The sequence below is a fragment of the Balaenoptera ricei genome, chromosome 5 (assembly GCF_028023285.1).
Source record: "Balaenoptera ricei isolate mBalRic1 chromosome 5, mBalRic1.hap2, whole genome shotgun sequence".
NCBI classification, from domain to species: Eukaryota; Metazoa; Chordata; class Mammalia; order Artiodactyla; family Balaenopteridae; genus Balaenoptera; species Balaenoptera ricei.
This window is the reverse complement of record NC_082643.1, coordinates 69311786-69329879: the sequence shown is the minus strand read 5'-3', so window position 1 is coordinate 69329879 and position 18094 is coordinate 69311786. Positions and strand designations below refer to the sequence as shown.

The 18094-nt window shown below is 40.6% G+C and overlaps 1 protein-coding gene across 1 annotated transcript in view; it reads right to left on the bottom strand.

Annotated features, from left to right (window-relative positions):
- The window catches only part of SCFD2 (sec1 family domain containing 2), a 393678-nt gene that overhangs the window by 230917 nt on the left and 144667 nt on the right, over positions 1 to 18094 (bottom strand). Inside the window, exon 5 of the mRNA XM_059923024.1 lies at positions 422 to 671. Coding sequence (XP_059779007.1) covers positions 422 to 671 — 250 coding nt within the window. The remainder of the gene's footprint in view (positions 1 to 421; positions 672 to 18094) is intronic.

The following is an 18094-nucleotide window of genomic DNA, read 5'->3' as shown; positions in this document are numbered from 1 at the left end:
CATTGTACAACATCTTAGGGAAACAGGTTTTTTGTTTTTGTTGTTTAAGTTTGAAATGACAATCTCAAAGAGAATATGTCAACAGAAATCCTTTGAATAGGATGGATGCACATCATTTTATTTTTCCTTAAAGATATTACACCCTGTGAGTATTTTGCTATTTTAACAAGGCTTAGGCTCTAAGAATATGAATACTGACAAGCAACTAGAAGGCCACTTCACTACCACAACTGAAAAAAAAAAAACCAAAACCTACAACAAAAACCTCTAATCCTAAAGGCTGGCTAGCATTCATCAGGCCTTATGAAATTCTGAACAACTCTAATGAAGATGGTTACATTCTATTTCCAAATGCCTTTATTTTTAAATCTGTTTTCTGTGTCGGTGATGTTTATGTCCTCTATTTGTGTTAAACACTCACCTGTGATTTTCTGCAGCAAAGGTGACAAATGAGACTCCTCACAAAAGACTTGAGCCAACGCTTTCTTCACTTTTTCTTCACCTTCACCCAGGTCTTTGTCCACTGAGCACTCTCCACTGACAGAATAAATATATATCAGGAGGACCAGCAGCTCTTCGGGGCTGTAGTCATCATTAGTCCTCTGGTTTGAAGGCTTAATCATGGGAAGCAGCTGATTTAACACAACAGACATTGTTGACTCCCCAATGCTCTGAAATAAAAGGGGGGAATAGGCACATATGTCAGTCTTGTACAAAGATGTAATTTATGCACTACATCAGCCCAAAGATAGCTTGCAAACAAGTCTGTGATGTTCACTGACTGGATTGCTTTTTATTTGTTTGTTTCTTGTCCTGGAGAGAATACTGCAGGAAATTTGGCATTAGAGCTGTTGTTTTGAAAGATCTAGTTCATAAAATGGCTAGTCAAGTTGCATACCCTTTTCGATTATCTTACATATTGCTTAAAGAAATAAGAGCCCATGTGTTTTAAAAATAAAAGTGTAAGTACTTCAGATGCTAGAAATTTTAAATAAAAATAATATATTTGTAACATAATATGATTAAAAATAAAAACATGCCAGCACCTATATGCTGACATTCCTTCAGAGGAATTACTTTGGATTTTATAGCATATTCTTTTAATATTCTTTAAGGTGGCAAATATTAGTCAGAATAGATTTTTTTTTTATAACAATGAAAAGTTATTTTCTGCTAAATCTGGTCAAACTGGGTAATGACACGTCAGGATATCTTTGCGTTAGTCTGAAGATAATTCACCTTTAAACTTTAAAAAAAAATGTGCTTTTAGATATTCCACCAGTTTCCTGAGTGATATTTAGCAGAGAATTTCAAAATTCCTTTCATGTGATAACAGCATTGCATTACTGAGTTAGCTGCATAACTTCCAATGCACTATGCACATTTCTAGTACAAATTCTGAGGTTTTTGGTGAATAGATAAATCCCCATTTTAAACAATGTGATTTAATTCTACTTATAATCTAAAATAACCCTGTAAAATAAAACTCAACTATTTGTATTTATATTAAAATCAGGGGCCAAATGATCACGAGTTACAACTTTCACGTTATTCATTCAGAAGCATTCACTGAGCATCTACTATATTCCAGGTACTACTCTGGGTCTGGGGAAGACAGCAGTGAACGAAACAAATCCCCTGCTATCATAGAGCTTAAATTCTAATGGGGGAAAACAGACAATTTAAAGCTAAGGAAGTAAAATATACAGTATTTTAAATGGTGGTAAGAGCTACGGAGAAAAAGCAGGAATGAAAGATGGGACTTAAGGGTGTGTTTATGTCAGTAAATATGCACTATTTTATTTTTTAATTTTTTTAGACCATAGTCTTTTATTTATTTATTTATCTATTTATTTATTTTTGGCTGCGTTGGGTCTTTGTTGCTGCGCACGGGCTTTCTCTAGTTGTGGTGAGCGGGTGTTACTCTTCCTTGCGGTGCGCAGGTTTCTCATTGCGGTGGCGTCTCTTGCTGCGGAGCACAGGCTCTAGGTGCATGGGCTTCAGTAGTTGCAGCACATGGGCTCAGTAGTTGTGGCTCGCGGGCTCTAGAACACAGGCTAAGTAGTCATGGCACACGGGCTTCGTTGCTCTGCGGCATGTGGGATCTTCCCGGACCAGGGATCGAACCCGTGTCCCCTGCATTGGCAGGCGGATTCTTAACCATTGCGTCACCAGGGAAGTCCCTGCACTATTTTAAAGAGGAAAAGCCGTGTTAAGAAGGGAGTACTGGAATAAAGAAAGACCTATAGAAACTCTCTCTCTCTGAATGAAGTTGATGGCAAGCAGCTGAATGTGGTTCTGTATTGGGACGACTCCCCAAAATGAGCTTTTCAAGTCATTTCCACACCTGGGAAAATCTGGACATATCGTCTCAAGGTTAAGTTTCATAATTATATTTTTTGGTACACGAGAAACAGCTGTTACCATTTATTTCCACTAAAAATCTTGGATGTTCACAATGTACCAAACAAAAATAAAATGGAATGACTAAAGTACAAATGGAAAAGAACAGAATGGAGATTTTACTGTTATGCGGTGACAAGACATGGTTTATCAAGTATAAACATACCCACTTCTCAAAGGAAATGGCTGAAAGGTTTGAAGGCATCCTAGGACTGTCCTATAGCCTCAGGAGTCTCTTGGGAGGAACTTTCAAGTGTTTGTTCTTTACTTTAAAAGCTGCCGGAAAGCAATTTAAAAGAAAGGAGCTGTGTGGCTGGCCTGTTAAAAGAAGGGCCATGGGGGCGGCAGCTTTCGCTTTTTATTTTTTACCCTATCACCAACTCCTTGGATGACATTAAACAGATTCTTTCATTGCTTTATATCCCATTTCTAAAAAGCAGGTGTATACATCAAGTATCTGTCCTATAGGAATCCTCTGATTCTCTCCCCAGAGCAAAAAGATTTTTTTTTTGCGATAGTTATAAAAAGTAAAACAGGGCAGGGTAATCATCATAGTCATTTAAGAAGATTCACTCACTAACATCTGGCCATCAGAGCATCATTTTCAAGTTATTGATCTGTCACTGGAGAGCAAAATCCCTCCTCAGTGTTACTGCAGCAGACTTCCATTGGCTAGCTCGTACCTCTGCACACCAATTTCTAAAATTACACTTTAATCTGCTTAATGCATCCGAAGAAGTTAATAACTGAGCTGAATACAAAGCCAAGAATACTGATTAGTCTTTTTTTTTTTTTTTTTTTTTTTAAATTTATTATTTATTTATTATTTTTTTATTTTTGGCTGTGTTGGGTCTTCGTTTCTGTGCGAGGGTTTCCTCCAGCTGCGGCAAGTGGGGGCCACTCCTCATCGCGGCGCGCGGGCCTCTCACTATCGCGGCCTCTCTTGCTGCGGAGCACAGGCTCCAGACGCGCAGGCTCAGTAGTTGTGGCTCACGGGCCCAGTTGCTCCGCGGCATGTGGGATCTTCCCAGACCAGGGCTCGAACCCGTGTCCCCTGCATTGGCAGGCAGATTCTCAACCACTGCGCCACCAGGGAAGCCCTACTGATTAGTCTTAAAGAGGCATTAGATATTGTGGAAATAAAGAGATTCCGTTTCAAAAAGCCAGATTCCAATCTTGACTGTTCCACTAGCTAGTATTTTAACCTCTTTCGATCTCAGTAAACTTCTTAGGATGTCTTCATCTCTAAAATTACATGATCGGACTAGAGGGTGACTGAGTTCTTAAGTCATAGTTACGCTAAGATCTCCATTTTTACTTTCTTCTCCCCCTACCTTAAAAAATTACCATTGGTGGTAGAAGGCAGTGAATCTCGCTGTTCGCTACACAGCAAAATATATCAATAAATACTTGAAAAAGAAAAGCCTAACTATAGAAAGAAATGTAGATGCAGAAATATTGTAGATATGTGTGTAACATGGGCTGATATATGTTCACGTATTTCCAAACTCTGTCCACTGAGAAGATCTAGAAGTAGTTACATTCCAGTAGCAATGAGCACTCCAGTGGTCAGATCTTAGTTTCTAATATCATTCTCCAATAATAGGAACCAGAGATCCTTGGAGAAATGGCTGATTCTAGGGATGGGGCAGGGAAAATACAAGAAGAACCTGGAATATCTTGTAGTGCTAGAAAGTAAGGAAGTCCTTAGAAAACAAACAAATGGGGGCATGTCAAAACGACACAAGAGACAACTGGGAGATCTCCCAGTGGTCAAAGCTGGAACGATTTGCACAAGAGAATAACTAAAGTAGTAGTAGTAATGGATTATAACCCAAAGTATAAAATAAATATGCATCACTCCACATTGGTATGAATAAGTGGTTGCATTAATTAATGTAGGAGAAGAGACAAATCTTCCTTAACAGAAGAATTCCAAATAACTTATCTACATAAGATACTTCTCCTCCTGGAGACAGAACTTAATCGCCCCACCTCTTAAGTGTGAGCTGAACATAGTGACTTGCTTCTAAAAAACTGTGTATGGAAAGGGGAAGGAGGAGTGGCTTTACCGTAGTCAGAGGATCAAGGTTAACATCACCAGTGATAAGTCACATTGATATCACGTGTCCCAAATATGATGTGATGAGAATCGCACTTTACTTTTGCAGTATTCTTCTCCCAAGCCCATAACCCCATGACAAAAACATCAGATAAATCTTAATTGAGGGTCATTCTACAAAATGCCTGACCAGTACTCCCTCAAAACCGTCAAGGTCATGAAAAATAAAGAAAAAATGAAAAACTATCACACACCAGATGAGACTAAGGAAACATAATGACTAAATGTAATGTGATATCCTGGATGGGATCCTGGAACAAAGGACATTAGAGAAAAACTAGTGAAATCAGACTGAAGTCTGGAGTTTATAATTAATAGTAATGTACCATGTTGGTTTCTTAGTTTTGACAAATGATTGAGGATACACAATAGTGTAAGATTTTAACAGTAGGGTGAGGGGTATACAGAAATTCTCTGTATTATCTTGGCAAGTTTTCTATAAATCTAAAGCTATTCTAAAATAAAACATTTATTGGAAAGGGAAGAAGAAGGGGAGGGGAGGAAGGGAAGATAGTAAGAGACAAAGCCACGTACATTTTGATCTCCTTTCTGTCAGACTGAAAATTCCAAGACAAATGATTTCAGCTCAGTATGAGGAAGAACTCCTACAACCAGAGCCAAGGTAAGAGACTGACTCAGGAAGCAATGAACTTCCCATCAAAGCAAAGGGAAGCAGGGTGATCTGGCAAGGATGAAGCAGAGAGAATCCCATGCCACCTTGGCTTAGAAGGTGAACTAGACCTTCCTAGTGCTATCCATAAAAGCATGACTCCAGACTGGATGCATACCCATCCTCTGATCTTCTCTGTTCTTAGAATGAAACCTCAACAAGAAGGAAAGAAAACATCCTAGATGAAACTTCCTAGACTGAAACTTTTTTAAAGGTAAAAGAAAGAATCTGAGGTGGATTAAAAATGAGGCGATGGGAGTAAGATTTTATGCCTGGGTTTGAATTCTGGCTGTACCACTTACTAGCTGTATGACCTTGGGTATGTCTCAGTTTTCTCATCTATATAAAATGGAAAGAGTATCACAAAGGCCTGAATATCAAGCAGTCCCAAGCCACAGGCATTTTCATAATACTGGGATGATTGCTTAAACTACTTTGTGGTTTAAAATAGAGTAACCCCACAAAGGGACAGTCTTTGTAAGGACTCAAAAGTAAGGGGAGGCCCTCTTTTCTGAGGGCTAATTCTAAGGAAAGCACTTTCCCTTACATTTGAGGATACACAATAATAGTTTTTGTTTCATAAGGTTATTCTAAAGATTTAATAATAGGAGTCACAAAGCACAGTGCCTGGCACATAGTCCCTGATAACTACTATTACTATTGGGTTGGCCAAAAGGTTCGTTCGGTTTTTTCCACAAGATGGCTCTAGTAGCACTTAGTTGTCTTTAACTTCATTCGAAACAATTTTGTTAGATTGTATGTGACAGCTGTCATATCAGCACACATTTAAAAAAGACTTATCAAATTTGGTGAATTTTTGTGTAGCCATTTTGATATTGAAGATGGAAGAAAAAAGCAACATTTTCGGCACATTACGCTTTATTATTTCAGTAAAGGTAAAAACACAACTGAAATACAAAAAAAGATTTGTGCAGCATATGGAGAAGGTGCTGTGACTGATGGAAAGTGTCAAAAGTGGTTTGCGAAGTTTTGTGCTGGAGATTTCTCGGTGGACAATGCTCCATGGTCGGGTAGACCAGTTGAAGTTGATAGCAATCAAATCGAGACATTCATTGAGAACAATCAACATTATACCACGCGGGAGATAGCCGACATACTCTAAATATCCAAATCAAGCGTTGAAAATCATTTGCACCAGCTTGGTTATGTTAATCGCCTTGATGTTTGGGTTCCACGTAAGTTCAGCGCAGGAAACCTTGACCCTATTTCCGCATGCAATTCTCTACTTAAACATAACAAAAACGTTCCACTTTTAAAACAAATTGTGACGGGCGATGAAAAGTGGATACTGTACAATAACGCGGAATGGAAGAGATTGTGGGGCAAGCGAAATGAACCACCAGCAACCACACCAAAGGCCAGTCTTCATCCAAAGAAGGTGATGTTGTGTATATGGTGGGATTAGAAGGGAGTCCTCTATTATGAGCTCCTTCCCGAAAACCAAACGATTAATTCCAACAAGTACTGCTCCCAATTAGACCAACTGAAAGCAGCACTTGGTGAAAAGCGTCCAGAATTAGTCAAGAGAAAACTCATAATCTTCCGTCAGGATAACACAAGACCTCATGTTTCTTTGATGACCAGGCAAAAACTGTTACAGCTTGTCTGGGAAGTTCTGATTCATCCACCGTATCCACCAGACATTGAATCTTTGGATTTCCATTTATTTAGGTCTTTACAAATTCTCTTAATGGAAAAAATTTCAATTACCTGGGAGGCTGTAAAAGGCACCTGGAACAGTTCTTTGCTCAAAAAGATAAAAAGTTTTGGGAAGATGGAATTATGAAGTTGCCTGAAAAATGGCAGAAGGCTGTGGAACAAAAGGGTGAATACGTTGTTCAATAAAGTTCTTGGTGAAAATGAAAAATGTGTCTTTTATTTTTACTTAAAAACCGAAGGCACTTTTTGACCAACCCAATACTACACAACTGCTACTACTACTATTGCCTACTACCCTACTGACTCCCTTCTTACCCAGCAGAAGTGATTAAGATGCTTGGTAAGAGAATGAAATACCTTCCAGGAATAAGAAGTTAGCAGTCTCAAAGGAGGTAGGAGCAGCCTACAAATACTGGATGTGTAATCACATCTTGGAACTTAACTGCAAAGTTAGTCAAAGGTTAAAGGCAATATAAACATTATTAAACACTGCCATTAAAAAAGCACACAGAGTAAACCACAACCAAAGGAAAAAAAATGGCTTCTTTATAAAGTACCAGGGATTAAATTTCTCATTCATTTTGACATAAATGGGCTTACTAGTAGGAGGTGGAAGACTGGAGCTGTGTCTGGAATGACAAAAACTTTTTTTTTTTTTTTTTTAATTCTGCAGACTGGGGCTTCTGTTATTTTTGAATGAATCCCCAGTAACTCCATACAAAAGGCCCTCTGTAAAATGCATGTTGTCTTTAGAAAAGCCAACTTTGGGGCTGAATTAAGACACCTCTGCAAAGTCAGAGTCAGTCTCTGTGCTGGTGACCTCTGCAGGCATGAGGTGCAAATGGGCCACATGTAATGCGGCTGCAGAGCAGGCCGGTGGCTCCACACCTGTTCCTCTGGAATGCGGAGCCTGCAGACACGTAGGGGAACTCTAAGCCACTCGAAAGTGCTGCTCTGCAGAGAACCCATCTCTACAATTCCTCCAAGCTTCCGCTCAGTTAGCGGGTGGGTGCGGGCTCAAGGGGTGCTGCCAGGGAGTGCCTAAGGCCCTTCTGCCCCAAATATCACTTGTGTTAATGGCCTTTGCCATTCTTGCATTAATACTTGCCACAAGGCCTTAAATTCCCAAAACTAAAGCCACTCTGCTTCTTTGGGGAATGGGGCTTACATGCCTCAGGGAAAATGCAAAAATGTAACTTGGTGTGTATAAGGATAATTAATTGCTGCTCTCATGCATTCATCAACAAATATTTATTGTGCACATACTATGTGCCAGACACAAGATTCAAGGAACTTACATGAGAGTGGGGATAGGAGCAAACAGTCATGATGATGCAGTAAATAAGTGCTTTAGTAGAGGTATTCATTTACTTTGGAAATAGAGCAGAGCAACACCTAAATCCTCAAAGAGGTGGTACCTCAACTGACTCTTAAACAATCAACATCTAATATCAGGGAGGAGCAAAGCTCTGAGAAATGAGTGGTGGGATAGGATCCTTCGTTCCTTCCTTCAACAACTATTTAATGCACACTTACTAAGTGTGTGGTAGGCAGAATAACACCCCCTCAAAGAGACCTACACTCTTGTCCCCAGAACCATAAATATGTTATATGACCAAAGGGACTTTGCAGATGTGATTAAGGTTACAGAACTTGAGATGGGGAGATTATCCTGCATTATCTGGGTGGGCCCAATCTAGTCACATGGGTCCTTAAAGTAGAGAACCTTTCCTGGCTGTGGTCAGAGAAAGACGCAATGATGAAAGGTCAGAGAGAAGCACAGTGCGTGTTTTAAAGATGGAGGAAGGGAGCCATGACCCAAGGAATGCAGGGGGCCTCTAGAAGCTGGAAAAGGCAAGGAAACAGATGTCCCCTTAGAGCCTCCAGAAAGGAATGCAGTGCTGCCGTCACCTTGATTTTAGTCCAGTGAGACCAGTGTTGGACTTCTGAGCTACACAATTATAATGTAGTAAATTTCTGTTGTTCTAAGCCACTAAGTTTGTGGTGATTTGTTACAGCAGCAATAGAAAATTGATGGAAGTGGTTTATGTGAGATAGGGCATGTGAAGCTCTGCATCAGGCCCATAGCCCAGTCAGAGAACCTGGTAAAAAGTAGGGCTCCATAAATACCTGCCCAATGACTAAACAAACAAGCAAGAGCAAGCATGAATTGGTTCCTGGGTGGTAAGTATTCCATCCGTGCCACTAGGGGACCAGTGAGTGCCTTCAGGGTTGTCAGAGAAAAGGAAGGCACAGAGACACACCAAATTTAAAATTTGCTACTTAATAATTTGCTCCCTAATTGGCTATTTAAATTTGCCTAGAATTAGTCCAAAATCATGCAACTGCATAAGCCAATATTTATCAGGCCCAGGATAATCATATAGGACAGTGAGTTTCAAAGTGTGAGCCACAGACCTGAGATCCCAGAGACCTTTTCAAGAGGTCCACAAGGTCAAAACTATTTTTATAAAAATATTAAGGCTTCCAACACCTGTTCTCCTCAAGATTGAGGACTATCAAAGAAAAGGGGGGATCGCAACTGAGCAGGAGGTCCCTCGGGTACAAATTCTTTCCACATCCCCTGTTTCTTGTTTGTAGGAAATAGGCTTCATTCAGCCTCCTTGACCTTCCCTGAGTTCCAAGGGGCAGGTTCAAAGAATTACTAATCAGGGAAGGGAGGGAATACAGAAACAAGGGAGAAGCAGTCAAGAAACAATAGTGCAGCCTTGGGTAAGGGTCCTGGTTCCTCCTCAAGGAATATACATAACAATATCTTTGAACTCTTCTGCAGAACTAAGGCCTCTGCCCAGGTGGAGGATGGTAACTTCAGGCTGAGCACAAGATTCCTGGAGCATCACCCTGATACCTCCCCACCAACAAATCAGAAGAAAGTCACACACCCTGCAGCCCTCATCCCCAACTTGGCCTATAAAACCTTTTCCCCCAAAACCATCAGGGAGTTCAGGGTTTTTGAGCACAAGCCACCCATCCTCCTTGCTTGGCCCTGCAATAAACCTTCCTCTGCTCAAAAAAAAAAAAAGAAAGAAAGAAAAGAAAAAGAACAAAAAATACTAAGGTATTCTTTGCCTTGTTGACAGTTGCACTAATAGTACAAAAATAATGGTGGGTAAAAGTACTGGTACCTTAACACAGATCAAGGAGAGAGGCTCCAAACTGTGATAACATTGCATTCTTGAGCACTGTGCTATGTACTTACAGTTGGAATTTTTTAAAAAGCCAGTTTCACTTAAGAGTGATCTCGATGAAGCAGTGAAAATTATTAATCTTACAAAATCTCAAAGCTTAAATAAATGTCTCTTTAATATTCTGTGTAACAAAATAGGAACTATGCATAAAGCGCTTGTGCTATATACTAAAGTACAGTGGTTATTTTGAGGAAAAGAACTCGTGCAAGTATTTGAGTCATAAACTGAATTGTTCCTCTCATGCAATATCATTGTTACTTGAAAAAATTTCAGATAGAAAAATTATAATTAAAACTTGGGTATTTGGCAAACATTTTCTCAAAAATGAACAAAGTGAGCCTGTTTCTTCCAGGAAAACAACTGACATATTTATTGCCAATGATAAAATTCTGGCTTTTAAATTAAAATTCAATTTTTGGAAAACTTGTATCTGCCACTGCCAGATTTTCTATACTTAAAGACATTTCTGACGACATCTACGGCGACGTTAAAAATGTGATTTTTTTTTCTTTGAATTGCACAATGAAATGTGTCAACGTTTGGAAGATCTGCATACCTCAGTGAGCCAATGTTGTTCAAATGACCCATGCATGATGTAAGGAAATCAGGCATAGGCAAAAGATGCATGCAAAATGCAGGATAGACAAGTGGATTTTAATGTAAAAGAGTACAGAAAGCTCACTGATACGCTTTCCAATTCCACATTACAAATTACCTTTAAGAAATTACTACTTGTAGAGTCAAGGTATGGTATAAAACACAATATCTGCAAACATGAAAAGGCGATCAAAATATTCCTCCCTTTTCCAACTACGTATCTGCATGAGGCTGGATTTTCTTCAAATATTACTTCAACCAAAACAACATACGGCAGCATATTGAATGAGGAGGCAAACACAAGAACCCAGCTGTTTTCTCTTCAGGGAGACATTAAAGAGATTTGCAAAAATATAAACCAATGCCATTCTCACTTTTCTGTTTGTTTGTTTTGGAAATACAGTTCTTTTTTCATAAAATATATTATTTATGCTAGCTTGTAACAGGCTTGTTATTATTTTTAAAGGAATTTCCCCTTCTCATGCAACATAGGTCCTTTAAATCAGAGCTTCTCAAAATTTAATGTGCATGTGGATTACCTGGGGCTCTTGTTAAATGCAGATGCTAACTGACTAGGTTTGGGGATAGGGCTTGAATATTCTGTATGCCTAATAAGTTGTCAGGTGATACCAATGCTGCTGGCCAGTGGACCACATTCTGAGTAGCATCTGGACTGGATCACTCAACAATTTCTAGACTGCAGTGTGTATGGGAAACAAACCATCCTGTTTGAGTCACTGTATTTGTGGATTCTCACCTTAATCTGAATATTAACTAATATAACTCATAAATCTACATCTCCAGCCAAATTTCTCTCCTTTGCTTGCTGCCCATACAGTCAACTGACTATTGGACATCTCCACTTGTATTGAATATATCTCATCTGCAAATATAATTCAACATGTCTAAAACTGATATGAAGATTTCTACCTCACTCTCTGTTCTGCAGTCTGTATACCATACTGTTGTGTGGTACCATCATTCTTCCAGTTGAACAAGACAGAAACTTGGAGTCTATCACAGCTTTCCCTCATCCCTGCCACATCAAATCAGCCACCAAGTCCTGATGATTTTATATATGCCTTCCTCTACCGCCTAGGTTGCAACTACTATTATCTCTAGCCATGATTTATCTCATTCTGAACCAAAAATTTGATCTCCTTAAAGTTATTTCATGGTTTCCACTGCCTTCAAGGTAAAGCTTTTACAGGACACATGCATTTCTTTTAGCTTTGTGACCCTAATTAACCGTTCAGCCTCATCCATCATGAATCCTTTCCTTACAGGCTACATTTCAGTTTTGCTGAACTACTTGCATTTGCCTCTGTGCTTTTGTACATGCTTATATCCCTGCCCAGAATGTTTTTCCCTCCTTTCCACCTGGTCTCACAATTCAACTAAAACATTATCTCCCCCGACTTTCCCTGTGTGTTAAGTGTGCCTACTTTGTGATCCCTGAAAAGACTCTACTTCCCTCTACCATGGCTCTTATCACCCTGAATTTAATTGTTTATTCATGTCTAGCCCCCTTCTAAGACTGAAAAATTCTTGATGGCAAGAACCCCATCTTACTCCTAATGGTTATCTCCAGCTCAGTCCTTTGAACATAGTTCAAAAGTATACTCATCTCTACAATGAAGTAGTTGACATCAGAAAAAGAGAAATGAACATTTACAAGGATATAATTAATGATTATTTCATTTAATCCTCCTGATTACCCTGTAACATTGGGCATTATTATTTCACAGGAAGAAACTGAGGTTGAGAAAGGTGACTTGTCAAGGGTGTCAGCTGATGAATAGCTGAGCTGGGATCCAACTTAAGACTGTCTTCCTCCAAAACCTACATCTGATCCACTACACATTTCCTCTCCAGTGCTTCCCAGTCAGAGGGAAATCAGAGTTTGTGGGGAAGAGGAATCCAGAGCCTTGAGGCAGGCTATGATGCTAGGATTCTGACTGGGAGAAATCACCAAGGGAACTCAGCAAATAAGACAAGTCAGACAGAGCAAGAGCAGCAGTAGACCAACTTAGCACGTCAGAGGCGATCTACTGACTTACAACTCTTTAGAGTCCCCACGTAAGGTAGATGACTGGCCCCAGAACCTCATTCAAGGTTAAAAATCTCTGGTGGAGAGTTATGTACTTCCAGTCACAAATGTTAAGGCAGAATTTCTCATTCAGGGTGTCTCCATGCCATGTTTACCCTGTACCCCCCTAAGCCTAAGGGACAGCTGGCTGGGGCTCAGGGCAGCCAGTGCCACTGGGCCAGTGGCTTCCAGTCCTGTGTAGCTGTCAACCCAGTGTGTCCTTTACAAACAGCATAATTTTCTATGTATACCTACAACTATGTAAAAAAAGGATGGGACATGCTGAAGAGATATGCACAAAAAGGAATCAAATCCTGAAGTCATCAAAGAGGGTGGAAATGGTCTCCAGGAGCAGCTAATTTAAAGATGGTAGACTGGGACCATGGCATGGGCTTCAGATGAGAAGCAGCAGGAATAGGGTGGTAGATCAACGGTGTGGAAGTTGAGCAGGCTCAGTTCCCTTAGCAAGAGAAGTGGGAAGAGGGTAAGACACAAGACAGAGAAGGGCAAAGATCATTCAGGGCCACATAGCCCATTGTTAGAACCTTTGTTTTTCTTCTGAGATGAAAGGGGTTTTGAACAGAGGAATGGCATGATCTATGTTTTGAAAGGCTATCACTCAGGCTGTGGTGAAGAGAACAACAGACTTTAGAGAGGCAAGGAAAGCAGAGACAGGTGAAAACAATCTCAATAATCCAAGCAAAAAAAAATGGGGCTTGGACTGAGATAGGCACATTGGAGGTGGTATGAATTGGTTGAATGTGGAAATATTTTGAAGCTAAAGCCTGCACAGTTTACTGATGGATTGAATATGAAGTATGAGAGAAACAGAAGAGTCTAGAATTATTTCAAGGTTTTTGAAGAGGTTCTGAGTAGGAAGAGGTGGTTCAAAGGAGATAACAGAGGAGGCAGAATTGGAGTGAAATGTATGAATAGGACAGATACAAATATTTCACAAAGGGGGATGGATGTATGAGCTCAGGACAGGCAGAAAGGGACCAAAATGAATGGCAGGATTCTGGAGAGAGCAAAATAATGTCATAGACAAGAAAGTTGGAAGAATGTATCAGAAGACAATAGAATAAGCAGGCGTAAGGTAGCACAATGAGGCTGATCTCGAAGTTTGAAAGTGTTTCCTAAAATTTATCCCTCTAAGGGGCACTTGGAACTTGCTGGCACTCTGTGTCTGTGGAGCAAACGATTCCCTGGCACTGGGAAATGGTGAAATCCTCAGCGTAAGTGAAGACAGATTCTACAAACTTTCTCTCCCACAGAAAATGCCCATGAGAGAAAACCTGTAGTAGAATCACACAGTGAAATAGTACACAGCAATGAGAATGACCTCCAATTTCATAAAACAACAATATGGATGAATCTCACAAATAAAATGTTGAATGAAAGAATCCATAACAAAGAACGTATTATACAATTCCATTTATGTAAAATACAAAAGCCAGGGAAAACTATCTATGTTTTTAGAAGTTCCTACCCCTTGAAAGGAGGGAGTAACAGGGAGGAAGAAAAAGCAGGGCTTTCAGGGTTGCTGGTCATACTGTATCTCTTGACTGGGTGCTGATGACACAGATGTTTTCCGTAAGGAAAAATTCATTGAGTTGTACTTTTCTACAGTATTATATTTTACTTCAATAAAAACTTCTTAAAATGCCATTATACCGGGCCACATTTCCTGCATCCTGGGAAGAACAGAGCTATCTATTTAGAGTTCTTATTACAAATTAGCATTTACCCAAAGCAAGAGCAGGAAAATATAAAAAGCTTACAGGAGTTATCAAATTATCTAATTTGACTGCACTTACCTTCAGCTACGGGTAAAGGCTACGGCCTTGATTTCAGAGAAAGATGGAAAGAACAACTTTTAAAGGCTGTTCATTTTAAAACACACATATGTTTTAGGGGGGATAGAAACTTTTTTTGTAATGTTTTTTCCCCATCTCTTGGGAAATGATGTTACGCTGTGCTTCAAACAGAACTGCCAAGTTTAAGAGGCCCTTTTCTGTACACAGGCCAGCTGGGCCTTAAGTTGCATGAAACGAGGGACAAGCTACTTCTTCAGAGAGCAGAACAGAACACCACAGGGAGTTGGGGACCATGCATCCAACAAAATCTCCAGCCATTTGTCTTTATCTGGCCACCTTTAATGATTTAAGAGCCCTCTCTGCCATGTTATCGTCAATCAATTACAATGATTGAGCAGTATCTAAAAAAACCAGAGTTTTTAAAATGCAACTATCCGTGACCTAAATTTCCTGCTGATTCTGTTGGCCCCAGGTTAGGCCAGTTTGTCTATCATCAAGGGAGCCAATAAAAATAATAAAAACAGGTCAATGCTGGGCTTTCTGAAGCCTGTATAAGAATATTCACACTCCTCCAATCAGCGCCAAGTCAACATGTCCACTCTTTGCTTGAGCTCTCGATAAATCCTGTTCTTACTAACAAAATATCCCATAGAATGTATACGTTATCTAAAAATCCATTTTTTTTCTTCCTTGCTTGCTTGCTTTTTAATCTGGCTAAGCAACAATTTCACAGCTCTTAACAGGCAACTGAAAATGATGTCATTTTGTTGACTCCAGCAAAGGAGTGCCATTTTGGCAAATTAGGGGATATATGAGAAGATGAAAATATAAATTTTAGCTATCTTAATGGAGAATGTGATACTGCACTTCAAAGCCTGTGAGAGAATTTGAATTCCAGGATCCACAGAGCAAAGCAAAGACTACTGAATGGGGAGGAGAGAGAAAAATGTAGGGCAGGGTGGGAGGGAGACGCAAGAGGGAGGGGATATGGGGATATATGTACATGTATAGCTGATTCCCTTTGTTATACAGCAGCAACTAACACGCCATTGTAAAGCAATTATACTCCAATAAAGATGTTTAAAAAAAAAAAAGTGCAGTGCAGTCAAGGGTAAAAGAGGCCAGCTTAGAGGTTGCCTGTGAAAACCACAACAATTATCTTAAGTATTATTTCAAAACATTTTGTATCACTTGACAGGAAGTAAGAAGGAAAGGGCGCTGCACTGTCCAAGGCCTCAAGCCCCTTTAGGAAAGTGACCAGCAACACAAAAATTCTACTCAGTAACAAAGCACCATTCCTCACATCCACGACCTGCCTGCAGAAACCCGTGAGCTGGGTGGCGCTGGGACAAGAACTCACAGCTTCTTCTCCCAGAAGCACCCCGACCATAATTTCAGCAGGCTGGGCCATCTTATTCAGAAGCAATTCTGGAACACTCTCTGCTCCAGAAGGGAAGTTTGGACAAACTCCAGAAGACGCCTAAGTGCCAGATTGGAGACACAGAGGCACAATCGTGAAGGCAGCCAACTTGACTTGAGTGCTCTCTCCTTTCCTTTCTCTGACTTTGCCCCTCCCTTTCTCCACCAAGTACTCAGAACTCACTGGCTTCTTCCTAGCACCAGTGAATGAGCCATTCCTCCTCTAAGAAATGAATGACTGGATGGCCGAACTCTTCCAGGAGAATTCTGCATTTTAAAAGAGGAGAAGAAAGACAGAATCTAAGAGGAAGTGAGATGACTCTTTTTTTTTTTTTTTAGTTTATTTATCTATTTAATTTTGGCTGTGTTGGGTCTTCGTTTCTGTGCGAGAGCTTTCTCTAGTTGGGGCAAGCGGGGGCCACTCTTCATCGCGGTGCGCGGGCCTCTCATTGTCGCAGCCTCTCGTTGCGGAGCACAAGCTCCAGACGCGCAGGCTCAGTAGTTGTGGCTCACGGGCCCAGTTGCTCCGCGGCATGTGGGATCTTCCCAGACCAGGGCTCGAACCCGTGTCCCCTGCATTAGCAGGCAGATTCTCAACCACTGCGCCACCAGGGAAGCCCAAGAGATGACTCTTTAATGATTAAATTTCTGGTTCAGTGGTAGCTGGGCAGCAACCACCTGTCATAGAAAGTCTTTCTAGAGCTCCTCAAATCACATTTTACAGAAATTAGCTAAATGCCCTAGTATAGATTCAGAAGGTAAGTATCTCATTTCCTTAAAGAGACAGTATGAAAGGGTGTGATTTAAGTCCCACTCTACCATTTAAAAGGCATTTAACATCTCTAGGCTTCAAGGTCTCGGTAAAAAGGAGGATAATACCACATCCCTCACCACAGACTTTTAGCTCAGACTCAGACTTTCATGGAATATCAGTGAGATGAGCACTTTATAAAGTATAAAGCAGTTTGTACTTGCTTTACTACTACATTTATTACTACTTTACCACGTTCTTCACCAAAGCCATATTTCTATTCAGACAGAGGCCTGGGGTCCCAGATGCACTTATGCACCTCCGAAGATTCAGCTGCGCACTGCCCTCCACCACCTGGACTTGGCCACTTGTTGAGCGGTGTGCTTACGCCACTGCTACACTACCTCATCTCCACGCTGTCAACGCTCTCAGGCTCCCAACTTGATGGCTCCTTCATCGCTACCTAGTGGAGGCCACACCAGCAACATGCCCACATCCAACCCAACTAGCCCCGTGGAGGCTCTGGCCTCCCTCTTGGTCACCCTGAGAACACCACCTGAAAGAAAGGGCAGTTAACACTCCTTATAATAAACTTTAAGACCAATGAAAGGCAGGGGGACTGGACAGAAGTGGCATGAAGTCTTAACCTAGCTCCTCCCCTGCAAACAAGTACTAGCAGCAAGAGCGCTACATACAGCTACAACCAGCTGTGTTTCTTGGGAGGCAACGGCCAGCTCAGTAATGCACCCTCTTGTATCTGCTTTACTTCCTTCCTTGACTCATTTTCCTTTTCTCCTCAGTATTGCTGCTCTGCAATTCCACCTTCTTCCCCTTTTAAAGCATTTTCCTATAACTTTTGCCTCAGACTCTGTTTCCTAGGAAAACAAGACAAAGATAATTAGAGAGGCCGCAAAGATGAATTAGGCAATAGAGGGTCTTGATATTGCCTAAGTACTTATAAGTACTTGATATTGCCTAAGTACATATCTAACACTTGATAAGTGTTAGAGAGAGAGAGAGAGAGAGAGAGAGAAAGATGTGGCCACAAGTGTATATTTTTAAAATTTTTGGAGGAGAAAGTCCTTGAGGAAAGGGGAAATCTCTGTCTGTGCTTCTGTAATCAATGAAAAATAAACATTAACCAGTGTGATGAAAAAAAAGGATCTAATTGTTACTTTAAGACTGATGGCATTTTAGTCCCGGGGAGCTTTGGAGTGCAACAAAGTCTACACTCCTTGCACTGACGTGTAAGGCCCTCCAGGATCAGGCTTGCCTCCCTCCCCACCTTTACCTAGTACCACTCCTCTTCCCACCCCCTTCCTTCAGTCTGTTCTGGC